This window comes from Jatropha curcas, chromosome 4 (genome assembly GCF_041381405.1).
Source record: "Jatropha curcas cultivar XTBG-Jc1 chromosome 4, XTBG_Jcur_1.0, whole genome shotgun sequence".
NCBI lineage: Eukaryota > Viridiplantae > Streptophyta > Magnoliopsida > Malpighiales > Euphorbiaceae > Jatropha > Jatropha curcas.
In genome coordinates, this window is record NC_143154.1 from 23,686,304 (window position 1) to 23,714,213 (window position 27,910).

Consider the following 27,910-nt stretch of genomic DNA (forward strand, 5'->3'; position numbering starts at 1 on the left):
AGCAATTTATATAGGAGGAGGAGTGACACTATCAAAGTTTGTTTCCAATCTTGTTTTGTAGAAGCCTTGTGATTACCATTGCTTGGCCTATGTTCCCACGCCAATTTATGTAATGTAATCAATGGATACGCATTATTTTATGAATGCAAGTTAACAAGTTTGCTCCTATATGTTTTTTTATGATATGACAAATTTCAGTATATACAAAAATTCGAAACAATATTCTATGTCTATATAATATTTTATAATTTATGGGTTTCAGACGAAAGTGACCCTATTGGCATTGTTTCTATAATCGATCCTTTCTGCGCTTTGTGAATTTCAACTTTTAATTTAAGTCTAATTTCTAGGTGGATGCCAACAAGTTCCATGTGAACTAATATAAGAATAGTCCCATTGCAAAATTAGTTCATTTGAAATGAAGAAAGACTTGTTTGAAATGCTAATTAGTTTACTCCCAACTTTTTGAGTAGTTATAATTTTATTTTAAATCGATTTTTATACTCTTGACACCCTGAACTTATCAACTAGTTGTAGTTACATCTTAATTTCAATTAATATCCAACTCATTATTTTTGCATATTAAAATTGATTCATTTTAAAATTAAATATTCAATCTTGATTTAAATTATTTATTATATGTATTATTGATTGTTTAAATACTTGTGTATTGAGTTCATTATTTTGCATTATTTTAATCAAAATTCCAACCTTAGTTTATTTTAGGATACAATTGCAATAAATTGACAAATTCAGAGTGTTGTAATTCACGTTTAAGGTGTCATTGCAATTAGGGTGATAAGTTCAGGGTGCCCCAGATACAAATATCGATTTAAAATGAAATTGCAATTATTCGAAAAGTTCGATATGAAGATTTCGCGAAATTTTTTCTAATCAAATTCTAAGAGAAAAAAATCCATGAATTTCCTGGCACATATTTCTTATTAAGATCTTACTTGCATGTTATTTATATGTAATTATAATTTTACATTTGCCCCATCTAATTTATAAAGTTTTATCATCAATGTTTCTAATTAATTAATTAATTATTATAATTAGAAGCAAATGTAATCTTCTAAACAATACCCTTCAAATCTTGTCTTTTCTTCTAAAAAATTGAAGATTTAAGATTTATTATATAAATAAATGTAATATAAATGTAATCGCCGAAAACGGCTCCGTGGATCAACAGAAACCAGGCGGAATATGAATTTGATTCCGTCCAATCATACCGTCGCCGGTCAACGCCATTGGCCACCGGCTACGTGGCATCGGACGTTACTATTTTTCAAAATAAATAAATAACCCTTTGAAAAGAAAAAAATAATCACAATCACAATAATACCCCCAGAGAGACCCGTTTCAAATCACCCACACAACGGCACACTGTCACCCACAGATCCCGACCAATCAACAATCGAACCAGAAAACGAAACAACAAAGGGAACGAATCAGAAGGACTGGAATTGGCGGATGTGAAAAGTGAGTTTTGAGTATGACCGCTGCTGATTAAAGTGTCATACGGCACTTCCTATCTAACGGGAATTCTTCCTCATCTGGAAATTAGCAAAATTTCTAAAATCAAACTCCTAAAAACGCAAAATCGATGGATCTGTAGATATAAAGCATAAGAAACTATACTCGAAGCTGCTGAAAATAGTACCTGAGACGTAAGGCCGAGGACGAGAGCTGAGCAAGAGAAAAGACTAACGGTTACAGTCTCCGTCAAGCTTTACAATAACTGATTTCGAAAATTTCAAATTGCCGTCCAACGACACGGTCTTCTCTAAAAAGAATAAGGCCGTGTTTGGGTAAATCAAATGTTGATGGGAAGCGACACAACATGGGTTAGCAAAAAGCCTGTCAGACGCATCGGAGGCATGTCCGATGCCCTCTCCATTGCCGCCGATCTTGGTTTTTCCGTTGCACCTCCTCCTTCTCAGGTCTCTCTTTTATGTCCCCCTTTGATGTGGACTGTGATGGCGTGTTGTTATCGACTGATTACTTTTTCTGTTCTATTGCACGCCTAAATTTATATTCTCAGTGATATTTGTTTCAGTTATTGTTTTACATTGCTTGGATGGATTGTTTTGTTATTTTCCTTTTAGGCTAGGTTTATTTTTGAGCAACTGGGATTATAACCGGGGGTAATCTGATTAAAATATTTCACTTTATATATATATATATATATATATATATGTATAATGAGTGTTTACTGAATGGGAATGGAGAAGAAAAGGCTTAGTAGAGATCATACAAGTCGTCATGCACATGGGAATTCATAATTTCTTGTGAAGGATTAGAGACTGGGAAGTGAAGCAAATAGGCTTTATCTGGATTTGAACCCTTGACCTTCTACACTATTAGAGTGGCACTCCATCACTGTAATGTGACTTGATTTTCTTAACTTAACGGTGCTAACTTTGCTCTAATAGATAAATTACTGAATTTGCTTGTTGCATATCTTTTGAGAAGAAGAAAAAGAAACAAACAAACTGCAAAAGTAAACTTAGGATTAATGTAAATGTTTTGACACAGCTTATATTTGTCAATAAGTAAATTGATGTTGGTGATCATCTATGGCATATTATATTCATTCTATATTAAAATCCGCCAAATTTTTCTGTGATGTAAATCCTTAACTAAGTTTTGGTCAAAACTATATACCATTCCTCTTTTAAATGCTTCTTTTTCTTTTAAAAAAAAGTCATTTGATTTTCTAGTCACTGTTATTGCCATTTTTATTTATGAGTTCCAAGTATATTTTCTTTCATCTTTGCAGTGCCTGTTTATCGGCTTACTCAGTAGGTTACTAAAATGCAGTATATATTTGGCTTTATCAATTATACATGTGTGTGGGTGCTAGAAGATTTATTGAGCTCATAATTTTTGTTCTTTTAATTCTGTGCAGGAAGAAATCCAGAACTTATCCACTACTACTGGTGAAAAAGGTGGTGACTTGATAAGGGTTTTAAGAGAATTAACTACTGTACAAAGAAAAATAGCAGATCTACAAGTGGAACTTCAAGGTCGAAAGGTGAAGCATCTTTATTCATGTTGCTCCCCATATCAGTTTACAATCTACAGAGCATTGATAAGAAGAGGAATTTTTACATTGCTAACGGGCTTATGATTTTGTATGTAGTAGTAATTAACATTAACTTTTGCCATGAAAATTTAGGATGACAAAAATGTGGCACATTTGACACATGTGAGTGAAATGGAAAAGAAGATTGAGACTTTGGCAAGGATTACCACTATACTGAAGGATGTTATTCAGAATAAGGTAAGTTATCTGTGTTGATTACTAAGTTGAAACTTCACATGTCATTTAAGCCTCAAAAGGAAGCTGCATTATTAGAATCATATAAACAGCGCATTCATATGTAGATGTGCATGAATTTACCTGGATTCTGTGTTGATTGCTAAATTGAAACTTCACATGTCATTTAAGCCTTGAGAAAGCTGCATTCTCCAGAATCACATATGCAGCACATTCATGCATAGACTTGCATGAATTTACCTGGATTTTCACTCATGCTGTAATTCAAACTTGCATATCTAAAGAACCATATGCAATTTGATCGATTTTTATTCCCAACAATTTAAATACAAAATGAATTACTTCAGATATATAATATGGTTCTAACATACTCTTGTTGACTTATTGCTATCTATTGTGGAATATCTGATTTGTGACATAGTTTGTTTGAGTGAATTTTAGTATTACACATACTTAATTGTTTTAACCACCTGATTTGGGAGTAGGGGGATGGTGATTGAGGTTTCTGATTGTCAAAAGCATTTTAGGGGGAAAAGAATTACAAGAACCGACAAAGGTTGCCTAGGAGCAACTTTTTTGATGTGTCATATTTGTTTTTGCTGGAAACTATTCCAAAGACATAGACTAAGCCTATTCATGCTGCAGAGACTTTATGCTTAAAGGAGGAAAGTTTTGAAAACATTTTGTAGGATAATTTATCAATAACTTATTTGGGACATCCATGATAGAGGGTTCCTTTGCTCCAAGTATTATGGTTAGAACTAGGTACGTACTGGTTTGTGTTTGTACCAGTTTTGTAATTCAGAGTGATTATGAATTAATTTTGCCTTTATTATCATTTTGCACAACCTTCTTGTCAAAGCAGTAGTCTTTCTTTAGCTGTTTCAATTTTTTTCTGGCAATTCTGTTTGCATTAATGACATTCTTTTTGTATTTTTTGTTCTCCCAAATGTTGGCAGGACCGAATTATAGCTCGTCTCCAACAACCATATTCACTAGATTGTATTCCAGTTGAAGCAGAATACCAGGTTGTTCATCCAATGATAATGTAGTCTTGAGTAAGCATTTAGGTTTTCTATATTGATTTTTCATTTGCATTGTATATCAAAATCCATGTTCACTTGCACTGAGAGTAGAAATGTTTAAACTCTAGTAATTAATATCATGGGCTTGTTGTTTCGAGGGTGCATATTGTGTTTGGTGCTTGGCCTGAAAACCTTGATTATATTGATGATTTGTGGCTTTCAATGGAAAAGCCTTTGAAGTCCATCATCTGCCAATCAAATGTGGGAAATGATGCTTGTCCTTAATCGGTAGTTATAGAGCACATCCAACCATGATGATAAAGAACAGTAATGATGGTTCACATCCAACTGGCATGATTTGCAGTCTAAAAGGCTAGAGTACAGTTTTTTATGTTACTTCTAAGTGCTACATGATTTTTGTATCATTGATTGACTGAACTTTGTCTTAATAATTTCATAGCTGTGACTGTGAGACCATCTAGGAAACTTAAATTGGGATTCAAATGTCAAATTCTTAGGTTAGATGAAACGCTGACACTTTTAATAGGCTTTAAGATTAACCTTTGCTGAATGAATTTTTCAAATTTATCAAGATCCATTACATGAGAACTCCTCTTCTACATATTTCTGGTATTATGTTTTGCTTGTGCTTACAGCTCTAGGTCAAACAGTATTTGTCACTGACATGAAAAATGTGCAAAGTTGATGTTTGGTATACTATGAACTTTCTAGGAATGATTTAAAAAGAAAATAAGTGTACATTAGTATATGCTGCGCAGAATAGGACCAGTTAATAAAATAGCTTTCTTTGACATTGAAATTTATTGCTTAATGGATCTGGCATTTCTCCTTTGAATCATCATAATGCATGTTAACCAAGTTTGAAATAGTGTAATAAATAAAGAATTTGGAGAATGAACAGTAATATTGTATTGCCATATATACCTATCCAGATAAGATGAGGGAAGTAAAGTTAGTAACTACAATGTAGAAATTTTATTAGTTGGAAGGTCATTGGTCCATCAAATATGCAAATAATAAATTCAGCTGCTACTATTGATGAAATATAAAATTAATCACAATACTGCAGATAGTGAATATATGCAAAAAAAGAAAAAAAAAAAATTCAGCTGCTATTATTGATGATATATAAATTAATCACAATACTGCAAACAATGAATTTTGAGTTTAATTTTACATTATACTTCAGTCAGGGCTATTGAATGGTTAATTGGTGTTCCTTGGTCATTCGCATTTAATATGCAGAAGCAATTTTCAGAACTACTGATGAAGGCTGCAAGTGATTATGGTGCCTTGACAGCATCTGTTTCAGATTTCCAATGGAGTCAGAACTTTAAGGAGTCTCCTTCAGTTTGGGGGGTATGCTTGTCGAAACATTGTGCATTATTTTGCATTTATTCATTCTTTTGACATGTTGTATGCCTTTAGCATATGTTTGTGGTGATCTTAGGTTTATTGCCAAATATGTTCTTCCATCAGTTGCACTTTCTTAGTATTAACTAAATCCGACTATATTGCTCTATGTGAGATGATATAATCATGGGAGAAATTGGTATCTTTAAGAAACCATGTAGAACTATTGCATTCTGGTATTCAATAGCCTAAGTGTGAAGTAATTTATAGCATGGAATTGTAAACACAGGAAAAGAGGTGGCCAATTACAATAATTAAGGTCTTTTTATTGTATACTTAGTTTTGCTTTAGATTTTGTAAGTACGAGCTCTATTCATTAAATTTTTTTCAGGATGTCAAACTCAAACTTTATAGTTACTTAAGAGGATTTTCCTGAAGCATTATTAATTATATTTATGTTATTTTAGAGAGGATCTTATTTCTGATATACACAAACTCAACATGTCATGAAATGTCATATCAATATCCTTCTATATATGATAGCAAACTTTTTACAGTGTCACCAAAATTATAATTTTTCATGAAAACATTGAAGTATATGTTATGCATGGAATATTTTGCCTCCCATTTTACATATTCTTTTGGCTGTTTTCATTCAGGAAATGCTACGTCCAATTCCTGTTGCCTTAGCGTCCTGTACCCGTTTCTTCGAAGCAATGTCTGCCATGAGAGAATCATTTGCTACACTGCAAAGTTTAAGAGTTGGCCCTTCAGATTCCTCTTTGCCAACAACACCAGCAAATGATCTCTCGCATAGACTGCCAGGGGATTCAGATTGTATAACTCCACCTCCTTGGAAAAATGAATCTAGTTTTGATGACTTGGCAATCAAAAGCCATAAGAAACAAGAATTTAAGGGGCAAGAAGCAGATGATGAAAGTAGCGAAGTGGGCGACCTTCATCAAGTTGATGGCACAAGTCACAGGAGATTGTCCTGGCCTCCGTCCATTAAAAAGAATGGTACACAGTAAATCCCTTGTCTTTTGTATTATGTTTTCCTTGGATTGAAATTCTCGCATTAGAAGTATTAAATAACTTGAAATCTTCATTTGCTTGTGTAGTTAAGTAGCGGAAATTCTTGTGGGAATTATATATCAATATATATATTGTCACTGTTTGTTGAATGTTGCCAGTGATCATTTTGTAGCAAGCTTTTCTTTTTTTCTGCATATTGATTGTGGTTTACTTTTCTTAGATTTTTTAATGTTATGCTTTATTTTGATTTGAAACATTAGTTCAGTAGCATGGTGCGGATAGAGATGAGAGAAGTGATTCTAAGGGGACATTTTTTTGGTCATTGCTTTCTTGCCTGGCCTGTTCTAAACGGCATGAAAAGAAAGGCATATGATATTTTTAGCTATTTGTTTGATAAAATATGGGTATAAAATGCCATTTCCAGCTTAACAGTCAGTTGTTTTGCTCGTTGGATTATTTTTTAATGCAGCCAGTAGTATCTGGAGTAATCATTCAGTACTGTTAATTTGGGTTAAATCATTAAAAAAAAAAATCCTAAAATAGTTTTCATTGTATTATAAATTCAATTTTTTTCTCTTAATACTCTGAATTTAACTCTAATTTCAAATTGCATCCAATTTAACGAGTAAAATATTATTTTGTACCTAATATTAAAATAAAAAATAATTTATTCTTCTTGAAAATAAAATATTTATTTATTTATATAATATTGACAACAAGTAATGATTCAATATGAATAAAATTACGCTGTAATGAATAACATTTATTTTTATAAGAGATCTCATTGCAATATAATTTTAATAAATCCTAACTACAATTCCATGCGTAAAAAATGACAAAATAAAAAGTTAAATTAATATTCTATACTGATAACTAACTAAAATTTATTATTTTACTGGACTTTTTATCAATTTTAAAAGAATTACTGAGGAATATTTATCAAATTCTAATTAATTGCAGAAGCTTGCTTCGACAGTCACAAATGTCTTTTACTCCACAATATTTCATCTGCAATTATGAGGAATTCTATTTAGGCCTTAAACTACATATTCACGGTTTTGCTTTGGTAGGAATCATTATCCATCCAATACTGCAAAAACTTCTTCGCAGTAAGCATCCTGCTAAACCAACGATCTAACAACTATTATACAAGGAGATTTTAGAAAATAAATGCAAATGAATTTTCAACAGTGAATTTATTCCAAACATAAAAATTTTTTTTACAAATGAATTCTATATTTTGAATTCATTTTAGAGTTTTGAAAACTAAAATTTCTCAATATGATAGAACATATTTGGATGTGTTGTGGATGACTGTAAGTCATTTCTTAGAGAATTATTGCAAATTTGCAATGTTCTGTGTGTTTTATCTCCAAGTCAGAACAACACGTACTTATTCCATTCCTGACCTTAAAGAATGGGTCCTATCTAAGTATGGCCAACGGTTGATTTTGAACCGAAATTGAACCGTATTGTAGATGAACTAGAACCGTCGATTTAAAGTTTTGAACTGGAACCGACGGTTCAAGGGCGGTTAAAGTTTATGTGAATGTTAAAATCTGAATCTAAACTGACCCTGAATCGGCGGTTCCGGTCCGGTTCGAATCGAAAATTTTCTATTTTTATTTTCAAAATGATAATCAGTTAACCTATTTTATACATCTCTAAAAGTCTCAATAATATTTTAATACATGATATACTTTATGTAATATACTTTTTTAAATACACTTTACTTTAAAAGTTAAAAATCTAAAAACTAAAATGGTAAAAAAAGAGATAAATATTTAGTCTAAACTTATATTAATTTTAACTTTTTTTTTACCCTTTTAAATTGTTTACTAAGTTTAAAATTACATTCGTTTGAAGCATTTTTCAAAATTTTCTTATAATTTATTTAATTAATAACATTTAAACAAAATAAAGTGATAATGTATTTGATTATTTTGTAAAATTAATTAATTTTATTCTTATATGAGTATGAGCATTCTAAAATTTATTTAAAATAAAATTTACCAATATTTTTTAAACTCATATTCAAAGAAAGATGTAACGTTTGAACCAATTTTTTTTTTTTTAAAAAAAAAAATATATTGTAGGAAATCGTAATCGGAACCGTCGGTTCAATAGAACCCCACCGGAATCGGCTGGAACCGGAGTCGGACAGGAACCGGCAAGGGTTTGTTCAGGTTCAACATTTTAAAAATTTTGATCTGTCGGTTCTGTTAACCGGAACCGGTGATTCAATGAATCGGTCAGGCCGCTATCCCTCCCTATTTCATTTTAAATACTTTCTTTCTTGATTCTCTTTAATGCAATTTGGTATGTTCCCTTCAATAAAAAATTGTACATTGTTTTTGTTAATGGTGTCTGAAAATTTTTAATTAGTAAAAAAAAAGTATTAAGAACAATTTTTTTTTTTTTAGAAAAGAAAAAATTTGATGAGCTATGAACTCTAACACCATTAGAGCTAACCAACCTAATTTTATTTTGGTTTTGTCTGAGCATATTTTTGTTGAACCATATAGTTTCATTTCATTTAATTGTTGAATTACATTAAAGTATAAAATGAAGATTAAGAATATAATTATTTTTATATATTATATTGTATAATATATTTTTTAATTTTTAAAGTGATAATATTCTTTATTATTTTAATGTGTTATAAAACTGAAAATACTAATTAAATTTGAAAATAGTATTAATACTTTCTTATGTTCTAAAATTATAGTTTCAATTTCTTTTTTGCATATCCCAAAATAATAATCTCATTTGTATTTTTAGAAATATTTTTTTTTTTCACTTTCCCATAATATCTTTATATAATAATCCATATAAATATTTGATGTTGATGATATATACTTTTCAGACAGTGGAAAAAGAGTCTTAAAACAATTAATTATGAAATTTTGATATACTAACCACCTATCCTATTTTAAAAGTCTTAAAGAATCATTAATATATGATATTTAGAATCTCTAAGGGACATATAAAAAGATAAGGAAAAAAATTATAGCTAAAATAATTATTCTTAAAATGTGTAATAAAATTGGGTTTATTATTTTTGGGAGGAGTAGAAATTTATTACTTTTAACTAATTATAAATAAATTAAACTTGAAAAAGATAATTTTATTAATAATTATTTTATAAAATTAAAAAAGTCAAATAGTCTTTCCGTCTCAAAATATAAGACATTTTGAATTTTTTAAGAAATAATAAATAAATGTATGTTTTTAAAAAATGCTTTTTGCCCGTCTTTCTACAGGATATATATATATATATGGTCAACAAGAGGAGATTAGAAGGAAGTTGGGGGTCAAAGCCGTTGCTCAACATTTGAAGTATTTAGGGCTACCAAAAATTATTGGGAGAAAAAAGAAGTAGATGTTTAGCAACCTTGTTGATAGAGTTGCCAAAAAAAATTTAAGAGCTAGAAGGAAAAAACTCTTTCAAGAGTAGCAAGGAAATTTTGCTCAAAGCGGTAATCCAGGCAATCCTACTTATATTATGAGCCGTTTTTTACTTCCTAACGATATTTTGCTCAAAGGGCTACTTTTTATTGCTGGAATTTCAAGGAAGTAAGGAGAGCTTAAGCCAGACCCAGCAAAGGAAATCCAATCAGATTCTGCAGTGGCAACCGCCGGAGGAAGGCTTATATAAGATTAATACTAATGCTGCAGCCAGGCTTGATGAGTGTGGGGTTGGTATGGTTGTGCGAAATAATCATGGGGAGGTTATGGCCTCAGGTTGTGCTTTGTGACCAATGTCCCTTTCGGAGGAAAATGCTGAGGCAGAATCTATTCTTTTTGGACTAAGACGAGCCAGGGATCTTGGTTTTGCGGCTGTGAATATTGAATCCGACTGTCAGAGTGTGGTAAAGCTTCTTCGAGAGAGGGACACTCCTTTGTCTGAGCTAGGTACCCGCATTCTCCAAATTCATGCTGTCGCAGCTGAATTTCCTTCTTTTTCATATAGTTTTATTAGTAGGACATGCAATTGGCCTATGGATTGACACAATATGCTCTCTCTTCTACTGTGTTAGAGCAAATTTGGATTGAAGATATTCCTTAACCTTTTCATCAACTTGTATTGGCTGATTTAGCCCCTTATTTCTCATAATGAGATTCAGTTTTTATCCAATATATATATATATATATATATATAAAGAAAGAAAGAAAAAGGAAACCAAAAATTTTACTTTCCTTTTTTTTTACATAGTCTGTCTTCTTTTTTCTTTTTTTTTTTTAACTTTATTACTTTCTTGAGTTTCTATTGCTTTGTATGTTCATTCAAAGAGGGGCCCGCAGATCCATCCGGTTCGGCCCAGTCCGCACGAGCTTTGGTTAAAAATGGACCAGGTAAAAAAAAGCTCATTTTAAAAACGAGTCTCAATTCCTCTATTTAGATTCATAAAAATTACGGATAATTCCGGACAATTTACGAGTTTAGGCCCATTTTAATAGTAGTAATTTTGATATGAATGATAATTTGTTCAATTACCATTGATTTTGTTATAATTTAAAAGAATTAATTAATTCCTTAATTGCCATTAAAAAATTTTAAATGATTTATATTTGGAGACTGAGACTATGATATAAATATAGATTAGCTACCACCAAATACTAAAGTTTTACCAAATACCTGCAACATACAAACTTATAAATTAGCTAATTTTAGTTATCAAGTACTGATTAAAATTCTTATCAAATCTCTATAACCTTGTTATTGAATACAAATCAGTTATCAGCTATATGAATCAGTCAAAATGATGTTGGACGTATCAACTAATTTAACAATGAAGAATTTAGTAGTAGATATAAAATAGCAGTGGATTTAGTAATGGATTCTCATTCAGTAGTATATTTAGCTACAGATTTAGAAATGGATTTCTTCAAATTAATAATCACGGTTCACATTCACAACATATTTTCGGTTGCTAACTAGTACAAAAATTAATAATGGAAAAATACGTTTTAAACTGTTTTTTTTTTAGTCATATCATCATTATCATCATATATATATATATATATATATATATAAAAAGAGAATCATGATCACTCTCACGTGTGCTTATGTGACATCTCCACTAAACAGAGAGTTTATAGAATTTGAGTATTTAATTTTTAGTTGGGTAGGAAAAATTTGGCTCTTAAAATTAAATTGCATAAGTGGTAAATTAGAAAATGAAACTCCCTTATTTAAGATAATATGTCTTTTTTAAGATATATATCACTAAAATTAAAATTCAAATAAGAAAAATATGCCTTCATCAAATTAAAAATTAACTAAAACCTTTCTTTTTATGATCTGTTTACAAATTAGCTTCTATAAATATTTTAATTTATAATTTCTCTACTCGTAATTTTCCCACATTTCATTTTTTTGTCTTGCTTGAATATATAAACTCTCTTTTCTTTATCTATCACGTTTTTTTACCTTACATTGATTATCGGTTCAATTTATTTTTCTAAATAAAGCATACTTTTATTTTTTTTATTGTGTATTATGTTTTATTATATTACTATATTTTTCGTGTTGTTTGAAATCTTTAAAATTTGATTTTCAAGTTATAGAATTTGAATGAATTCTTCTCCGAACAAATAAGAAATTAAGTAATATATATATATATTCTTAAAAAAAAGTAATTTACATATAAAAAAATGCAGTGTTAGATTATTAGTAGTTCATTTTATTGTTTTTTTTTAAATAATTATTATTATTAATATTTATATTTTCTTATTACATATTTTATAATTCAAATAAAATAAAAATATCACACGAGTTCCCGTGTAGTTCATATCAAAACTCATGAAGATAGAAGTGCAAGTTTGGGTTCCTAGAAGTTTGAAGTTTTGCATTAAAATTTAAAATAGTCTGAAACTGATAAATGTGAATACAAAGTTTCTTTGCAAGCTGGACTTAAAAACTTTATTTTCCATCGTTACCCTCACATCCTTTGCAACTCAGGAAGCTTGATTTGTAAGTGATGATGAGGGCTCTGTATCTATTACACACGTACGCTTATGTACTAATTATCAACATTAATTTAACTTTTATATTGTCCAATCGGATAATGATGATTAGATTAAAAAACTTAGCTTTTAATTAGTATTTGTATATTTAACCTAATTAAGTTGACTTTTATTAACGCTGTCAATTTAAAAACAAGCAATACATGTACGGTCACCGGAGTTTACCTGTGTTATATTCCGGCGCTGCTTTCTTGCACTTTAATTCCATTTTTAATAATACTCTCTCTCTTAAATTCTACTTTATTTATAATTTATTTTATTATATATAAATACCCTATTAAGCATTAAACCTCCACACAAACTCTCTTTCTTTCAACTTCCCACCACTTCCTGTCATTAACCGTTACCGTTAATTACTATACCAATTAGCTTATTCGAATTTCCTTTCTCATTTACCAAATAATTAATTAATCATGGCAAAACTAATCTACTGCTTCTTCTTCTTCTTCATTTTCTTTGCCCTGCTGAATATCAACCCGTCATTTGCCAGAACCAGCTTTAACGTTTTAAGCTATGGAGCCAAACCTAATGGCGTAACAGACTCCACCAATGCTTTTCTTGATGCATGGACTGCAGCCTGTGGCTCTAATGATTCAACTATGATATATATACCTAAAGGGAGGTATTTGGTCGGCGCTATGGTTTTTAAAGGTTCCTGCAAAAGCTCTGATATCACCATTCGCATTGATGGGACACTGGTGGCTCCAGGAGATTATCGCATTCTAGGTCAAGTTGATGACTGGCTTAGCTTTAAAGGAGCCAATGGTGTTTCCATTGTTGGTGGAGCATTGGATGCTAACGGGTCACCTTTGTGGGCTTGCAAAGCCAAAGGCAGTAACTGCCCTGATGGCGCTACGGTAGGTTTATATCTTTTTTTGTTTGAATCATTACTATCCAGATTTAAGATTATATTTTTGTTTAATGGGTTTCTGAATTAATTCTTGCAGACACTGAGGTTTACAAACTCCAACAATATAAAGATCAGTGGGTTGTTATCATTAAACAGCCAAATGTTCCACATAGCCATTAATGGCTGCCAAAATGTGAGTGTTGAAGGAGTTAAAGTGATAGCTTCTGGAGATAGCCCAAACACAGATGGCATTCATGTTCAACACTCCACCAATGTTGTGATCATCAACTCTGTAATTAAAACTGGTGATGACTGTATCTCCATTGGCCCTGGCGCTAAGAACTTGTACATTGAACGGATTAGATGCGGACCTGGTCATGGCATTAGGTCCGTCAGATACATTATTATACACGTATAGTTAATTTTATATACTATTTATAAAAATTAATATTATTTTTCATTATATTTACAGCATTGGAAGCTTAGGTTGGGACTTGGAAGAAGAAGGGGTTCGAAATGTGACTGTTAACAGTACCATTTTTGCAGACACTCAAAATGGATTTAGGATAAAGTCTTGGGCTAGACCAAGCAATGGATTTGTTCAAGGAGTTCAGTTCGTTGGTGCCATTATGCGTAATGTCCAAAATCCCATTGTCATCGATCAACATTATTGTCCTCACAATATAGATTGTCCTACTCAGGTTAATAAATAAGAAATATTATAGTATGATCTCAATAAATATAATCTTTTTATATTTTCTTACGAATATAACTTTTTGTTATATGCAGGTGTCAGGAATAAAAATTAGCGATGTACTATATCAAGGCATTCGGGGAACTTCAGCTAAATCAGTTGCTATAAAATTTGATTGCAGCTCTAAATTTCCATGTAATGGGATAAGATTGCATGATGTGAATTTGACTTACTCAAATCAGGTAGCTCAATCGTTTTGTGCTAATGTGATTGGAAAGACAGTTGGTCTAGTTCAACCCGACGGTTGTTTGTGATTAAAAAATATATATGTAAATATAAATGTAATTTACATTTATTTATTTATTGTATTAATTCTCATTAGTTTATAAGCTAATATTGATTATTCTTTTTTTTTTTTTTCTTCCCACAATTATATGCCTAGGATTAGTGCATTACTCGATTAAAATAAAATAAAAACAAAAAATCAAACTGAATACTAAACATTTTATGTTCTAGCAAGGTGTTTGCTGAGTGAGAAAAGAGACAAAATGAGTTAAATTATAGAGAGAACGGAAGATATAGAAAGAAAAAGATTTATTTGTTCTATTTCTATTGCTTAATGGCTAATACATCTCTTATATATTTAATTATTTATGAATTGAACCATTAACAAACTCTTAGCACATTATTGAACTAATAACGTTCCAACTTCGCCTAACTATAGTGTAGTTGATAACCTACGAATGCACACACATGATTGCATCTCTTTCAAACAACAGCAAACACTTATATCATCTCTTTCAAATGATAGGACATGCTTGAATTCCGCAGACAATTTTTGTGAAGGTAGGTAAGTTTGATTCGAGGAACGAATTCCAAAATAAAATTAGTCTCAAATACAAACAGGGCGAACGTATCATCATTATGGTCTAACATGATTGTATTTTGTTATTGTTATTAAAATGGGAACTTATGTTAATCCACGATGAAAATAAATCAGGTAATAGTCAATGTTTGTGCTTTCCATCACAGTATAAATTTATATTGAATGGAACATTCATGAAACTACAAAAAGCCATCTATCAATTTATGCAATAAGATTGACAAGGAACAAAAACAGAGACTACTTTTCTTACTGTAAACAATGTAAATCAGATAGATTCTGGCTGCCAATCAAGTGTCTCTCCTGCAGACATTGGAACGATATCTCCGAACGGAAATGAGAAAGACTCTGGCACCTTCCACTGGGCCTTGGTCAACTTGATCTTTGATATGTTCCTTGGAAGTCCGTAAAAGTCTGGTCCGTTAAAGCTTGTAAATGCCTCTAACTTATCAAGTGCGCCAGCCTAGAACAAGCAAACTACCATATAAGATACTGTGAAGACAGAATGTTTAAGACAAAACTTGTTGATATGGACGTGAAAATAGCTGGAGTTATGTATGTAATATGGCATAAAAAGGCAAGGAAGCAGTAAAATATTTGGTCCATGACATGACAAGTTATGATAATAACAGACAGAATAAAAGATAAAATTTTCTGTCAATAACAACAGCAAATTTAATGCACTGGTTAGGTCTAAATATTAGATGATTCCTCTCAGCATTGTTAGAACATCCATTGTTTCCTTCACCAGAAACGAGAACTGAAAGAAATCAAATATTGGTTTTATATTGGGATGCATCCATAAAAAGTTGAGGTTGAATAGCTTCTAATGCATAAGCTCACACTGATGCAGCTAAGAGAAAAGGAAGGTACCATTAACAACGGGCACTTGGTAAGCAGATGGATAACAAAAGAAGTTACCTCTTCAAAAACCTTGGTATATAGTGACAAGGCAACAGGGGCATTATAAATTCCAGCACATCCACAAGGACATTCCTTTCTCTTTCTTTCATGAGGAGCACTATCGGTCCCAAGAAAAAATCTTTTACTTCCACTAGTAACAGCTGAAACAATTGCTTGTCCTAGAAAAGACAAACAAATAAGCTCACAACAAAGAGGAAACATAATGGCGATAACTCGTTACGGACTCCTCTGTATACTATTTATTAATAATAACTAAATGAAATGTATATTCCTATATCAAAACAGATAAAAAATAATTTCAGGAACAATCATTCTCAGGGTTTTTTTTTTAATTCAGAAAACTTACTGAATGCATGGTCTATGAGTGCTAATTGCTAAATACCCTATCAGCCTCAACATTGTTTAATATTTAGAAAACTATCAACTTTAAATTGTCAGGGTGAATTGACGATAAAGAAAGAGATTAACTATGGGTTCTTTTCATTGTAAAGGGCAATTCATATTCTAAAAGATGGTAATAAGACCTACTGTGGGTTTCTCTTTTGAGTACTGGAAGGCAATAACTGTGTGGTTGCAGTCCTCCTTGGAATAGAGCATTTCTATTCAGAACAAGATGCTGAGGAGTAACAGTTGCTGCCACAGATCCTAAAAGATTAAAATAAGTTAGATATGAATCTAAATATAATATGTAAGAAGCTAAAAGAAAATGAATACTGGGAAGGAAAATGGCAACACTTCTCCATGGGAGACATTAACAGTACCATTATCACAAGACTCGACAAACCTAACAGCATCCATTGTAGTGATATGCTCCATCACAACCTTTAGTTGTGGAAGCCTTTGGATTAAGGGTTGCAAAACAGTGTCAATGAAGACCTTCTCACGATCAAATATGTCAACATTTGGATCTGTAACCTCCCCATGTACCTGTAGCAAGAATTCCGTATGTATATGAAAGATATGAGTGAACACAATAAGTAATATTCTACCAAAAGCCATGTTAGGCTAGTTATGGCTCATTAGCATAAATGGAAAATTTAAGAGCAAATTTGTTTTGGGTTCTAGAAATACATTTTTGAGTCATGAAGCATTTCTTTCCAAAAATAAGTAATGTAATGAAGCATTTAACTTGTTGAGCTACAATGCCAATAGTGAGCCAAATAGTAACATTTATCCACTTTACCAGTACATACATTGCCGGACCACCTTTATTATTAACTATTTTTACTGAAACAGTATAATTAAATCCTAAATTCATTAATACAATTTGCTATTCCATCATTTACTATTCAAGCTTTAATAATCCATTTACAACTACTAAATTATTAAGTACCAGAATTATCCAGATAATAAATTTTGAGTTTCATCAAATTCCACAATTGTTTAGCCCAAATAGTTTGGAAAATTTACCTGCAAAGAATTATCAAATTCATCATGCTCTTATTAAAGTGTACAGAAAAAAAAGGATTCCATGAAATTTTAACACTCCTAACACAAGGAAAGGGAGAACAAAAGGAAATTTGAATGCCAAACCAATATGGTAAAATTACCAGTAAAGGCATATTTTGCTCAACCATCTCCTCAAGCACCGGGAGACATTTCCCAAAAAGATCAGTAACACCAGCTTGAGAATTTGTTGTAGCACCAGCTGGGTACAACTTAACAGCAAAAACGACTCCACTCTTTCCTGTTTATGTAATCAGCCTTAACTTTGACATGATAAAATTCAAAAAAAGAGGATATAGGGAAAAGTTATTTTTTGAAAAAAAATGACAAAAAACTGAATCAAAGGAATCTTCCCCATCAATTATAATTTACTTCATGCTAATCCAACAAATGCCAAGGAAAAACTGGCCCATCCAAAGAATCCAAACCAAGTCAATCAAACCTTTATAGAGAATAATTTCTCAACAAAGAGACGTTTATTACAATTTACAAAATATTAGTAAGGTGGACCAAAAACCAATTCCTATCTTTTTTCAAAATTTTGAAATTGCTAGTCTCACAACCAACATTCTACCATGGAAAATAAAAACTTTATTCCCCATCAACATTTTAAGTCATTCCATGATCAGGCAATTCTGAACCATCAAACAAGTCATCAAGAAAAATAGGCTACTTTGATAGTTCAAAATTTAGAATTCTTTCACGAAATTTTAACTGTGATTTTAGCCATTTAGTGGCACATTCGTTAGAGTTCTAGGCTTCAAATAAAACAGGAGAAACCAGTACTTATAGTTATAGCAGCCCAACTATATGCATATTAGTTTATTCAGTCAGACCATAAACCAATAGAAAAAAAAACTAAATAAAAAGGATGGTGTTATCTTATCTTCTAAATGTGCAGCAATAAAAAAGTATCCTAGATCCTTCTTCTAACTTGGACTTACTTGCAAGCTTGATCTCTTCCGGACTTGTTGAATCTGTCAAATAAAGTGTCATAAGTGGAGTAAAGTTGCTATTGGCAGGCAGTGCCTTCAATATAGATTCTCGGTAAGCCACAGCAGCAGCAGTAGTGGTAATAGGAGGTTTCAAATTTGGCATCACAATTGCCCTTTCAAAATGACTTGCACTGCAGGCAAAACAAGCATTAGAAAGCAAAATATACAAATCTCAGACTCCAGAGTTGCGAGAGAATATTACCTGTGAGGAACAACGGCTTCAAGAAGGTCACCATCGCGAAGGTGAAGATGCCAATCATCAGGACGCGTTAGAGTAAGCTCCATATCCATAGTAGATGCTTTGCACTTTAATCGCCTAACTCTTCGAATATTAGAAGATGGGAATGGGAGAGGCAATGTCTAATTAAGAAACCAAAAAAAAAAAAAAAAAAAAAAAAAAAGATATAAATCTGGATCAAGAAAGTGGACGCCGATAACAGAGAAAGAGACACACCTTGCAAAGAAGAACTGAAGTCTTTATCATTGCCGAATCCAGAAGATTTCTTTAGCTTTTTTTTTTTTTTTTTTATTCGGACAATTTGTCGAACAGGTTGTACGCATTAACTGCACGTATATGTTTTTCACATACCGAGTTATTATTTAGTTCGTCATTACAGTGAACTACAACTCAGTGATTAAATAAAAATCTATCCTTTCCATAATATATATATCCTCTTTAATATGATTGATAAATTATAAATTTCTGAAGAGCATCAGATTCGAAGCTGCCTGTTGTTTGATTCAACATGTGTGTGCCCACTTGTTTCTTTGATTCCTGCCAATCAAATAAAGTATCCCTTCATTGCGGCTTCTGTGAACTGCCGTAGATAAAATTGGGGAAAATTATTATTTAGTCCCTCAGGTTTTATATAATTATCTAAGTAATTGCCGACGTTTAATATAATATATAACTAGTCCCCGACATTTTACTCATTCTAATTAAAAGGTCCTTCCACCCAAAAACTCGGTGTTTTGCCGTTAAAATCAGTTAAAAATAAAGAGAAACATTTTATAAGGACACAATATGCCCTTATTGTACTGTGCATGAAAATAAAGGAGGTTTGACCATATTTTATTCTTACAAAACGCAGAGAAAGGAACAAAAAGGGGAAAACACCCAAACCCAAAAAAGGATTTGCAGGTAACTAGAGAAAGACAACCTACATGTCTTCTTCAAGCACAGACGATGGAGCATGGGAAGGAAGGTATGTGAATATGTATTGCAAGTGTGGGAAAAAAGCATGCATTAGGATCTCAGAGACACAAAAAAATAAAAATCGACTGTATTATTACTGTATTGAAAATGCATGCAGGTCTTTCCTTGGATGGTGTAAAGCTATAGATTCATCAGATTGATCTCAAGGAAGCGATTTGGAAGTGAGGCAAAGAAGTGTAGCTACTGACTTGTTTGAATTGAAGGAAGAGATGTTGTATCTGAAGAGGGAGATGATGAAAATGTACAGTGAGATTGTGACGATTGGAGGAAAAAAGGAGTGCTTGGAGTTGGAGATTGGCAGCTTGAAGAAGTTAATTTTGCTCTACAAGGGTAATTAAGGATTGTGATTATTTTTTTTTATTATTTTTTATTTTTTTTTGTATTTAGGGTAGTTTGGATAGTTTTTGTAGTGGGATGTGTTAATGTGGTGGGTTAGTTGTTGAATGTTAGTAACTCAGGTGGGCACAGCCAATTTGCAGATGATTTGAATGTAATATACTTTCTGCAATAAAATTTGTACTTATTAACTCCAAAGTCATTTGGTGTTAAGTATAACAACTGCAAAGCAAAAATAATATAGAATATTTTTCTAGTTTTAAATATTTCCAATACAGAAAAGACAAAAGACAAAAACATTAACGTCTACATAATGTGCATTACGAAAAAATATGAATTCAAACTTGGCTCCCATGCAGAAGAGTGGTTACAAATAGTTCCATTGTCATTAGTCAAATGTTTCCAATTCACAAAAGACAAAAATAATATATTTACATAATGTGCATCACAAAAAAGAACTCAAATCAAACTTGGTACACATGCAATGGAGTGTTTTCTATAACACACTTGTGTGTTTGCTGTTAAGAAAAAGACAGACATAAAGAGGAAAAAAAAAAGTGACACATTTGTTCCTGTGCTTGCTAGAAAATCAAAAGATTCCTTATTCTCCCTAACTGTGCAATATGTTCTCAGCAGCAGCACCTGTTCCTAGAAAATGCACATAGCATGATCTCCATACTACAACATGTGAAGCCCAAAATACTATCTGCAATACCTCAACAACCCAAAAGAACGTCTGCATCATATGAGTCCACAAAAAATTATCTTCAACATTTGAACAAAAAAACCAAGTCTGCAACATATTAACACAAAACAAAAAATCTCTATTCAAGACATAGGAGCTCCTCTCCCTCTCAAACCAGAAGCACCTCTCTCTCTTGTTGCAGCAACACCTCTCCCTCTGGAACCAATAACACCTCTTCCCATAGCAGCATCAGCACCTCTTTCCACAATAACAGCATATCCAGATGATTTTTTTCCTCCTCTTTGCACAAGTTGTTTGTTCCTCTAATAAAACAAATGGTACGTACATTAAAAACAACATACTATAAAACAACATAGTAAGTATTCAAATTGCAAAAGTAAATCTGACCTGAGATATGGCTGGTGGGGCTTGCTCGCATGTTCTTTTATTATGGCCTAGTTGCTTGCATGTCACACACCTAACTGTTCAAGATCTTTTTGCTGTGCTTGGATGAGCTTCTTCCTCTTGAAGTATTCTCCTTTCTTTTGGTCTACCAGGCTTCCTTTTAACATTTGGAGGCTTTAGGACTGGAAATTCAGTTTGTGGTGGGATGTTGTAATTTGGAATTGAATGAATGACTCCTTTGTAGGCCTTTATATACTTCTCTACTGTGAAATACTCATGACAAAAGTCTTCAAGATTGAGTCTCATGTATCCACATCACTGAGACCGCATCAACATCATTATTGAAGTCAACTTCCTCTTCTGGATTTGTTTCCATTCCCTCAGGTGTTTCAGATTCACTACTCTCATCTTCAGTATCAGAAAAGACATAGTCATCATCTGTGGACTGGCTATCAACAACAGTTTCTGTTTCTCCCCCCCTCCCCCTCCAATGGTTGTTCTTGTTGTACCCTATCTTTAAAGCTGTAAGAGGCTACAACTACAATTGCTCTTTTCCCCTTCCTATTGTCCCTATTCACATTTGCCTCATGAACATTTGCCCTGCCTTTACATCGCCCTCTCCCCCTCCCTAACTCGTTTACATAGCCTGAATACTCAGTGTCGTCAGCCAACACAATATCCCACATCTGTGATCCTATCAAAATTTCTGCCCCCTTCCCCCTACCACTACCTGTACCCTCTGTATTTCCAATCCCACAACCTAAATTTTCTTGCTCAATAATGATCACATCTCCAACATCCCCACTTATCTCAGTTTGTGACCCAATATTACTTTCTTCCTCCCCAACACCATTGCCTGGAACTTCCCTATTAGGCTGCAAATTTTCATGATGTAAACCCATATTATCTGCCACCTGACTATGGAACACATTTGGCATAACAACACTCGGTTCACCTTGCTTCCTAACCAAATTCAGTTCAATATAAGCAGTGTCCTTGAATCTTTCAAACATTAAAGTCACGTCTGCATTGTTCTCTATTCTATAATTTTCAGAACATGTAATATCCACATTCTTATCTTTTATCTTGGAACTTTGCATACGTTTTGTAAGAGAACAATGTAACTCATTCTATCAAGTTGTGCATCATACAAATATACTGTATCCCCTTCATATATGACCCCAATAGTGTAACTTTCAGGCAAAGCCATCAAATTCAAGCTTTCCTACATTGTAATTTAACACATGTGTTACAAAAAAAACATTAATGTCTGCAAAGGGAATTTTCTCTAAATAAAGAGAACGGAGGGAGTAATTCATTAAAAACTAAAACAAAGGGAAAAAAGAGAGAATCCAAATTCAAAAACAGCCCAAAGCACAAAAACCCCACATTCTAATATCTCTCTTCATTAGTTTTAATTTTGTTTATTTTTTTTCTTTCGAATTAACCCTTGAATCCATATATGTAAATATAATCATATATATATATATATATATATATATATATATATATATATATATATAAATTGCTATAAATGTTCACACCTAGCATATATATTTAATTACTACCATATATAAAAATTAGTACTTGAGGCACAATTATTTGTATAATAAGATAGTTTTATAAAAACTAAAACAAAGGGAAAAAAAAAGAGAGAGAACCCAAAGTCGACAACAGTCCAAAGCACAAAAACCGCACATTTTAATGTCTCTTTTTATTGGTTTTGATTTTGTGTTCATTTTTGTTGTTCTTTCAAATTAACCCTTGAATCATATATGTAAATAAACTCACACACACGCGCACACACACACACACATATATATAGCTATAAATGTTCACACCTAGCATATTTATTTAATTACTACCATATATAAAAGTTAGTACCTATGCCATAATTTTTTGTATAATGAGATAGTTTTATTAGGGAGTAGTGGAAGAGAACAGAGGGTGTAATTCATTAAAAACTAAAACAAAGGGAAAAAAAAAAAGAGAGAGAACCCAAAGTCGACAACAGCCCAAAGCACAAAAACCCCACATTCTAATATCTCTCTTTATTGGTTTTGATTTTGTGTTCATTTTTATTTTTCTTTCGAATTAACCCTTGAATCCATATATGCAAATAAACTCATATATATATTACTATAAATGGTCACAACTAGCATATATATTTAATTACTACCATATATAAAAATTAGTACCTATGACATAATTCTTTGTATGATAAGGTAGTTTTATTAGAGACTAGTGGAAGAGAAAATGGATTTTTCAATTGCTAGTGGTAGTGGCGTTGTTGCTTCTAGTGACGAACAAGAAGCATCTAATAACAGTAGAAAGAAAAGAAAAAGCATATTTTCGCCATTCTACCTGCCAAATACAATAACTTGATGCGTATGTAAGATTATCCCTATATATATATGTGTGTGTGTGTGTGTGTGTGTTAATTTTTATATTTTTTTTCTTTATCAATGATTATGTTTGTAAATTATATTTATTATTGTCTTCTTTACTCTTTTTTATTTAGTCTATTTATGTGAAAATTAGTGCAGTTATATATTTTAGATATTCTATTCTATTATAATTATTAAAAAATGAGTAACTATTCACGTGCAATCCATATTCTTAAAAAATAATCCACTAAAAACTAAAATAAAAGGAAATAAAAAAAAAGAAAAAAAATATGCAAAGTCGATGATAGCCTAAAACTGGAAAACTCTACATTCAGATATCTCTCTTTATTAGTTTTGGTTTTGTGTTCTTTTTTGTCTTTATTTCGAATGAGCCCTTTAACCTATATATGTAATTAAACTCATATATTGTCATAGATGTTCACACCTAGAATATATAATGACTACATATATAAAAATTAGTACATAGTAGAGAATTATTTGTATGATAAGATAATTTTATTAGACAGTATAATGAAAGAGAAAATGGATATTTCAATTGTTATTAGTAGTAGTGTTGGTACTTCTAGTGATGGACAAGAAGCATCTAATAACACTAAAAAGGGAAAGAAAGTGTGTCATTGCCATACAACTAGCCAAACACAACAGCTTAAAACATATATAAGATTATCCTTTGTATGTATTTATGTATGTATGTACACATATTAATTTTCTTTTTTTTTCTTTTTTTTTTTTTTTTTTTTTTGTTTTTTCCCTATATTGATGATCGTGGATCTTATTTGAGTAGACATCTTTCTCGTTGAGCGATAAACATTCTTTTTTTTTCTTGAATTTTATTAATCTTTTACTTCCTTTTCTTTGGAAAAAAGTTTTTGAGCCGACATCTCAAATGTATGAGATATTTATCAATTGAGTTTATTTCAATTGTGCCATTTTCTGTAGCTTGTCGGCAAATGGAAGTCATATTTGTTCTATGTTAGTTTAATTATTATGCATATAAATATATCCCATTTGTAATTCTTTTGATCAAGCTAGCTTTGCTTCAATTGGTATGACAATTTGTTTATAGTTTATTACACATAAATCTCCTTAATTTATTTGTGTTTTGTGTCTTTTTGTTATTTGTGTTTTATTAATTTTTGAGTTCCTTTTCTTTGGAAAAAAAAGAGAATATATGGCATATCAATCAAATGAATTAACTTTGATTGTGTCATTTACTTTAGCTTGTTGATAAATCAAAATCATGTTTATTGTTATGTTAATTATTATGCTAGAAGCAGTGATGGTTATGGTGAATGATCAGACTGAAGGTAATTGTCATATTCATTATTATTGATGATCAATGAATGATTAACATGTGTGTTTGTGTGTGTCCCCTATGTTAATGAAAAATTCGAGGATGAATATACATTCTTGTGATTTGTATCTAAAATCATGTTTGTTGTTATGTTAACTTAATTATTGTGCTAGAAGCCAATGACGGTTATGGTGAGTGATCAGAGTGATGGTAATGGTAATATATCATTATTATTGATGATTAATGAATGATTAACATGTGTGTTTGTGTGTGCCCCCTATGTTAATAAAAAATTTGAGGATGAATATATATTCTCGTGATTTGTATCCAAAAGTCAATTAGAAATTGAACAATTAAATTATAAATTATAAAACATAATTTTTTTGTATCTGATCAATTCTTTAAAATGAATGAGTACTCGACTAGTTGTAAGATCACCCTAATTTTACCTTTGTAACATCTATACCCTAATTATTTACTATATCTGCAGTCCCAAATGCAATTTAAAGCTAGAATTTAGGCTTAATTTCAACTGGTGTCTGTCACTTTAGGGAGTAATCCATTTACTATCCTCATCTTTCATTTTGTCTCTTAAAACTCCATAACCTTAATAATTTGTAATGGTAAAAAGACTATGGCTGGAGAATACGTCAGACATGTGACATGGCATGCCGTAGTTAAGAAAATATTAATATTTTTGCCACTTAAGTAATAACTTGTCAAAAAATTATTTTCTTTCTCTTACCTCTCTCCTGTGTTTAAAACCTCACACTGCCAGAACTCGTGCGACCTTGTCTTCGGCCACCCGCATCCATTGTGAGAGCATAACCTCAAGTTTGGCCCAAGAACCCTGCGTCCCAAATCAAACCACTCTCTCAAAACATTGGTTCGCCAGATGCCCCTCCCACACTAGCACATTACACCCAAAGTTGCTTAGCAATGAACAACCCATGCTTCCCATGATCACATAAGAAGTATATTGGAGATTCTATGATTGTCGGTGCTCCTGCAGGTGGAGCTGCTGGCATTGTGGTTGCACATCAGTGTTGAGGCAATGGCCTAGCTCCCGAAGCACATGGATGTGACCCAAGACGATTGACAGTGGTTTTCGCAAATATACGAAATCGCAACAAGTAATACATAATGAGTAGAGTATCGTTCCCTCGAGGATTGTATACCAAGTACCAAAATTATATCAACCTATTATTATTTAAACGACAATTTAGGGAAATTATTTTAAGAAACTAAATTCAACAAATAAAAGATAATAAAAAGAAATCAAGCAAGTAATTTTTGATTAAAAGAAATCAAGGATTAAAAGCTATTAGGGATTTTGACTTCACTTAATTCTTCCAATTTATTTTATTAGTTCGTTAATCAATTTTAATTGTTCAAGTAGGGGAAACAACCTTAAAATCACTAACAAGCTCTCCCGATGTATTGTTAGCTATTTTAACCCGGTCTAAATACCTATCTTCCAATAGTGCAATCAAACATGAATTAAATCATTAAATTTTATAGTTTGTTTATGAATTCATAACCTAAACAAAGTTAACTTATGAAAACCCGCCATGAGTCAAACCATATAGCTTCCATATCAGGTTATTATTCTCATGTAATTGATTACCTTTTTCATATCAAAAATATTTCTCCCGATAGTGATTAATGAAATAAATCAATCCAGGGGAGAAATTCTAACTGGAGGCATTAAGCTCAATAATACATTATACTTTGAACAAAGAAAAACAAATCTATTATTATAAATTGGAAAAGAAATTAAGCTACATCAAATCCCTAGTATGAGAGTTTAGTTCGACATAGTAATTAAATAAAACTCAATTAAACTTGATAATAATTCCATAATCAATCTGAAAATGAAAAGTAAAAAAAAAAAAAAAATAAGATTAAGAGTTTAGAGATAAAAACTAGTCAAATAACGTGGACAGCTTCCTTGAATTTTGACACAATGCTTGATCACTTGAAGTCTTAAAGAGAGAAAAATAATTGAACAAAAGATTATAGAACCAGAGATGCCTTTCTAATGAATTGGTTCTCTCTTTATATAGACTTACTGGAAGAAAATCCGACTTCATTTAGGAAATAGAGTCTTCATTAAGTAAGAAACTTTTTAGAAATAGGAAGTTCTTTGGGCTTTGGATTTCTTCTCAATTAGGACTCCCCTATGCGCCTAAATAGGATTAGAAGTTGATCTGCATGTCAAGAAATCATCCTATGTGGGCCCATGTAGGTACTAGGGATTGGTTGGCATTTGCAAGCCAGAATAAAACTTGATTCGCAGCACGGACGTGCTGTTCGATATGGTCAGGGCGTGCCGGAGCCTGAGTTCTAAGGATGGTTCAGCATGGGCCGTGCTCAGGGGCACGTCTTGAGAAGAAACTGTGGCATGGGTGTGCCACAAAGCACAGCTTGGGCGTGCTAGGCTCTGAGTCTTTATGATGGAATGCAGCACAGTTCGTGCTCAAGTAAGCTTACCTTTGGATTAAAGTCCTTTTGCGGCACGGGCGTGCCAAATAGCACGGCTTGGGCGTGGTCAAGCCTGAGTCTCCACAATGATTTTCCTTTATTCTAGTATGGGCGTGCTGAGTTGCACGGCTTGGGCATGCCAGAGCCTGGTTCAGCATGGGCCGTGCTCAGGGGCACGTCTTGAGAAGAAACTGTGGCATGGGTGTGCCACAAAGCACAGCTTGGGCGTGCTAGGCTCTGAGTCTTTATGATGGAATGCAGCACGGTTCGTGCTCAGGTAAGCTTACCTTTGGATTAAAGTCCTTTTGTGGCACGGGCGTGCCAAATAGTATGGCTTGGGCGTAGTCAAGCCTGAGTCTCCACAATGATTTTCCTTTATTCCAGTATGGGCGTGCTGAGTTGTATGGCTTGGGCATGCCAGAGCCTGAGTGTTATGCTTTATTTTTGCTCTTTTTTGTGCAAAAATCCTATAATTTTCCTTAAAATCAAGCGAATTATATTTCAAGAAAGCTTTAAACAAAAATATAAATAAAATTAAATAAA

General features: G+C 32.2%; 3 protein-coding genes and 2 non-coding genes across 6 annotated transcripts; 2 read left to right on the top strand and 3 right to left on the bottom strand.

Annotated features, from left to right (window-relative positions):
• Positions 1–1,155: 1,155 nt before the first annotated feature.
• Positions 1,156–1,278, bottom strand: LOC119370770 (small nucleolar RNA snoR2/U65). Its single transcript, XR_005178321.1, has one exon. It is a non-coding gene; the product is annotated as a small nucleolar RNA snoR2/U65 (small nucleolar RNA).
• An 83-nt stretch (positions 1,279–1,361) lies between these two features.
• On the top strand, positions 1,362–6,866 carry AUG2 (HAUS augmin-like complex subunit). Its single transcript, XM_012219329.4, has 6 exons — positions 1,362–1,943; positions 2,912–3,037; positions 3,182–3,286; positions 4,243–4,311; positions 5,575–5,688; positions 6,342–6,866. The coding sequence occupies exons 1-6, from the start codon at positions 1,821–1,823 to the stop codon at positions 6,711–6,713; spliced, it is 909 nt and encodes a 302-aa protein (XP_012074719.1). The 5' UTR covers positions 1,362–1,820; the 3' UTR covers positions 6,714–6,866.
• On the bottom strand, positions 1,496–1,561 carry LOC119370771 (small nucleolar RNA U49). Its single transcript, XR_005178322.1, has one exon. It is a non-coding gene; the product is annotated as a small nucleolar RNA U49 (small nucleolar RNA).
• Positions 6,867–13,169: 6,303 nt separating the features above from the next.
• LOC105636183 (polygalacturonase) lies at positions 13,170–14,617 on the top strand. Its single transcript, XM_012219382.3, has 4 exons — positions 13,170–13,604; positions 13,695–13,984; positions 14,070–14,298; positions 14,387–14,617. The coding sequence occupies exons 1-4, from the start codon at positions 13,347–13,349 to the stop codon at positions 14,603–14,605; spliced, it is 996 nt and encodes a 331-aa protein (XP_012074772.3). The 5' UTR covers positions 13,170–13,346; the 3' UTR covers positions 14,606–14,617.
• Positions 14,618–15,304: 687 nt separating this feature from the next.
• PYR4 (pyrimidin 4) lies at positions 15,305–19,336 on the bottom strand. Of its 2 annotated transcripts, none has more exons than XM_012219330.4 (8): positions 18,994–19,336; positions 18,742–18,899; positions 18,489–18,670; positions 17,649–17,785; positions 16,860–17,025; positions 16,627–16,743; positions 16,096–16,256; positions 15,305–15,637 (listed from the first exon to the last, which is right to left on the bottom strand). In XM_012219330.4, the coding sequence occupies exons 1-8, from the start codon at positions 19,021–19,023 to the stop codon at positions 15,443–15,445; spliced, it is 1,146 nt and encodes a 381-aa protein (XP_012074720.1). In that variant the 5' UTR covers positions 19,024–19,336; the 3' UTR covers positions 15,305–15,442. The 2 variants fall into 2 exon arrangements, with proteins under 2 accessions (XP_012074720.1, XP_012074721.1); XM_012219331.4 differs by having other exon boundaries at positions 18,742–18,861; positions 18,994–19,335.
• Between the last annotated feature and the right edge of the window lie 8,574 nt (positions 19,337–27,910).